Source organism: Platalea leucorodia (genome assembly GCF_965183815.1).
Source record: "Platalea leucorodia genome assembly, contig: HAP1_HAP1_SCAFFOLD_204, whole genome shotgun sequence".
Taxonomy (NCBI): Eukaryota; Metazoa; Chordata; class Aves; order Pelecaniformes; family Threskiornithidae; genus Platalea; species Platalea leucorodia.
The window spans coordinates 135,077-139,519 of record NW_028121355.1 but is presented as its reverse complement, the minus strand read 5'-3'; the positions used below and the strand labels follow the sequence as shown (position 1 = coordinate 139,519).

The 4,443-nt window shown below is 49.2% G+C and overlaps 1 protein-coding gene across 1 annotated transcript; it reads right to left on the bottom strand.

The window, feature by feature from the left end:
- Window positions 1–1,651: 1,651 nt before the first annotated feature.
- LOC309603813 (olfactory receptor 8A1-like) lies at window positions 1,652–2,611 on the bottom strand (the record flags this gene model as incomplete). Its single annotated transcript, XM_082338718.1, has 1 exon — window positions 1,652–2,611. The coding sequence occupies one exon, from the start codon at window positions 2,609–2,611 to the stop codon at window positions 1,652–1,654; it is 960 nt and encodes a 319-aa protein (XP_082194844.1).
- Between the last annotated feature and the right edge of the window lie 1,832 nt (window positions 2,612–4,443).

Genomic DNA, 4,443 nt, shown 5'->3' with positions numbered 1-4,443 from the left:
AGCTGGGGCAATTGTGTTGCCCAGTGCCATAGATTTTTCCCTGCTGAGCCCCTGCCTAGCAGAGAGGGTTTAGGGGAATCAAAACCAGAGCACAGTCACTGTGACCTTCTGGAGTGGTTGAGTGGAGTTAAGGGGATGGGCTGCTCATCTATTGTGCTTTGCACACATGGCCCCAAAGCCCATCCTCAGCAATGACTCTCCCATTTTTGCTCAAGAAAGACCTGGAAGGACTGCTCTTTTGGAGCGGTGATAATCCCGCAGGCACTACCCCTGCAGCCAAGCATTTTCAAGCTCGCGCTCAAAGCTGACAAGACAGTAACTGTGCTTGGACAGACAGTCTCTGCCAGGTGGCATGGACACTGCTGATTCCCCACTCCAGAGTGGCAGAGGCTGGATCCCCTTCTCAGGACAGACTTCTTGCCAGGAAGCCACAGCCAGGAGGGTGCCTCACCTGGTTCTTACTGGCACTTCACTCAGCATCCGTTTTGGTGGATATTTCTTTCTTTATTGTGTCTACTCTTTCAACACACAGGAATGACAGAAAAACAAACATTTCATAAAAGCTTGTCATAAAGTCTTGTTATATAAAGGAAGTCCATCAAATCTGGAGGGAGCCAGGAACATTGCCGTAAGCACCAAGAACATCCAAGAAGCTCAAGGCCTCTTCTGGAGTGCATCAACTTCTTGCAGCCATGATTTGAGCCTGGAAGTGGGAAGGGATTTATGTCTGTGCGTGGAGGAGGAATAAGTGCATTGTGGGAGTATGTCAGGGCTGAAGGCCCTTCCGCAAATCAGGGGTGATGGAGACATTCCCATCTTGTGCGCATGCCTCAGCTTAGGAAATGGGGAAAGCCCGCTGCTGGGGGTGGATGTTCTCAGTCATGCCCCATGAGCATGACCTCACTCTCTTTTGCAAGAAAGAAGAAAACAGGAGGACTCAGGTTGCAATATCTAAGTCAGCCAGTGGGAAACAAGTAAGTAATTACACTGGGGGAGGGGAGCTGGAGGGGGGTCAGATTAGGAGAAGGAAAGAAATGGAAAGTAATGATTTCTGTGTTAAAAATTTGAGAAGCTGAGACCCAGCTCAGGTACCCTTCTTCTGAAGAAGGATCTACTTTTTTTTTTTTTTTTTCAGAGGGGCTGGCCCTATCAGACTAGCTTTCACAGTTCTCCTCTGCTAGACAGCCCAGAGAACAGGAAGGATGGGATTCATCTACTCAGATTTAGACATGTCCAGTGGAAGGGCTTGATTCAACTCCCCCCTTCTCACTGTCAATATGAAGATGTCCTGAGGAATCCCAGACACGCAGGAACTCCACCCCTCAGCTTGGCTGGCTAACGGAAGAGAAAACAGCATGTTTAGAGAAAGTTTTCTGCCAGTCCTGGGCAGGTGTGGCATTTCAACAGCTCCCACTTGCAGGATCACAACTGTGGTTACTTTAAAGCAAGAAGAAAGCCAGGGAAGTTTTTTACACTCTTCAACACCAGACCTGTATTTCCTTAAGACACAAATTCTCTTTTCCCGCTTCTCATTCCCTAAACAGTCCCAAGATTCTGCACTTCTAAAGATATACCTGGTACACAAAATCTGCACTTCTGAGTTGTCCACACTTGACACAACTGCAACCTGTTTATTCCTGGTGGGTCACAACTAGTAGGAGCTCTCGATGCAGGCCACAGTCTTTCTGAGGGCATTTCCAAGAGCCCCCTTGACTTGCCTGTTCCGCAGGCTGTAGAGGAGTGGATTGGCCATGGGTGTGAGGATGGTGTAGAAAAAAGATAGCACTGTATTGAGCTGCCTCAGTGAGGCTGTTCTGGGTATCATATAGACAACGATGAGGGTACCATAGAAAACAGTGACCACACTGAGGTGAGAGGAGCAGGTGGAGAAGGCCTTCTGCCTCCCCGTGGTGGCTGGGATCCTCAGGATCGCAGCTATGATGCAGATATAGGATACCAAGGTGAACACAAAGGGGAAGACCACATCCAGAAAGCAGATGATGAAAGTAACCAGTCTAAGCACCGTGGTGTCACTGCAGGCGAGCTCCAGCAATGGGGCAAAATCACAGAAGAAGTGATCAATTGCATTGGGACCACAGAAGTGTAAGTTGGAAAGTAGCCCAGTGACTACGGTAGACATTAGTAATCCTGCTAGCCAAGACCCAGCCGCCAGCTGGAAACAGAGCTTCTGCTGCATGAGGCTGGCATAGAGCAGGGGGTGGCATATGGCCAAGTACCGATCATAGGACATGATGGCCAACAGATAACACTCGGTACCTGCACAACAGGCAAAAAAAAAGAATTGGGTCATGCAGCCTTGAGCAGAAATGGTTCTGTCCCTGGTTAGGAAGCTGGCCAGCAGCCTGGGCAGGATAGTGGAGGTATAGCAGATTGCCACACTGGAGAAATTCCCCAGGAAGATGTACCTGGGAGTGTGAAGATGCCAATCTGCCACCACCAGCGCAACAATGAGGATGTTAACAAACACAGTCACCATGTAGATCATGAGAGAGAGGAGAAAGAGAGGGATCTGAAGCTTGTGGACGTTACTCAGTCCCAGCAGGAGGAACTCCACTGGTGATGTCTGGTTGTCCCATTCCTCTTTCTCCATGAAGTGCTGTAGGACCTTCTTTTCCCCACTTGGCAGGACGGGAACCTGAGGAAGGGCATGCGCTTCTGTGTTTGTTGTAAAAAGGAATTGGGAAGAAGTCATTGCCAGAGACCACATGGAGGTTTTCCCTCATCTGACTGAATTCCCCCTTGGTTTAGGGGCTCCATTCCTAGTGAAAGGGCAGGAACAGGTTCTTCAAGAGACCCAAACTGCTCTTCTTAGAAGAATCTCCTCTGATTAGAGAGATGAGTTACTGCATTGAGGCACCTCTTTCTGTGGAATAAAAGAGAATGTTCATTTGCTCACATTAGATTATGACACATGAAGTTCTTCCCAGTAGTACCCAGCATAGGCATTAGCCAAGTCCTGCTTTCAAGCAACAGAAAGATGGGCCAGACAAAAAAGCCCCATCATGTGAAAAAGCCTTTGAGGGAACACATTGTGCCATAGACTGTTTCTTCACTCTGGGGAAGAATGGACCCTGAACAGGATTAGTGGTCTCAACTCCCTGAAACAGTTGCTTTCTGATGAGACAATTCTGTCCCTGGACAGTCCATCTCTTTCCACTGACCAAGAGTGGCCAGGAGTTACCAGCTTAGTAGTTGAAGGCACTGCAAAGGGTCTGTTAGACAGGAGATGTACAAGCAGATGGGAACTTGGGAGAGAAGGGCAGGGAAAACTGAATTCCAGAGACGAGGTACCTGAGCTGTCTAAGCCAAATGAGGAAAAGTGATGCTGCATGAGGAGGAGGGGAAAAGGACAGGGGTGACGTGGTGCTTGAGGACATCGTTTAGTGGTGGACTTGGCAGTGCTAGGTTAACGGTTGGACTCGATGATCTTAAGGGTCTTTTCCAACCTTAATGATTCTATGATTCTATGATCATTTTCTGAACATCTTTATCTCCTCACCTTCAATTTCTGAATGCATTTGGGCTGCCTCCCTGCAGCAGCACAGCACCTGGACCTCAGTATTCCCATCTGAGTTCTCAGGGCTCCCTGCTCAGCATTGCAATGAAGACACAGGAGTGTCCTGAGGGTGAGTGGGGCTGGGGCAGTGCAGCATCATCATCAAGCACAGGTTTCCAGTACATGCCTGATACATGCCTGATTGCCTGCCCAGGGAACACCCGTGGCTGAAAGAGAGAGCACTTTGCCCACGCCTCCTCCTTGGGCTTTCATAATGCTCAGGTCAGACAAAACACTGTGCCTGATGATTCCCTGTGTCAAAACTTTATACCATTTACAGAGAGCTGGAGATGACCAAGGCAGGCACCTAGGCAGCCCAGAGAGTTCCTGGGATGGAGGAGCCCTTTTACTCAGTGATTCACCCAGCATACACTGGCATGCCTTGTTCCTGAAGGTGTTTCTATGGGGAGGGTGCCTCAGATTCACTGCTCCCAGTAAGTCACATCCCATGTGGATGGCTGAGAGACAGCTGTGAGAGAGGTGAGGGATTGAGATCAATCCCTAAGATAGAAGCAAGAAGGAGAAAGAGACAGAGAGAGATTAAGAGAGCTGAGGAAATAAGGGACATGTATTGGCACACTGGCCCCATACACTCTGCCCCAACCTCTTCATGTCCACTGAGGTGCGTGAGTGCCCATTAGCTTATGCCCCACAGCTCTGACTGTACTGACAACCACGCTGCCTGTATCTCTGCCTCAGCAAATCCAGCACCTACCTGTAATCCCCAGCAGGATGTGATAACCTTTCCTTTGAGGGTAATGGAGGATGAAAGGCAAGATCTGGGTGCCTTGCTCTGCCTCTTCCCCATTCCATCCTCCCCTTTCCAATTCTGCCTGCAGACTCTGACCCGTGACTCAGTCATTGCT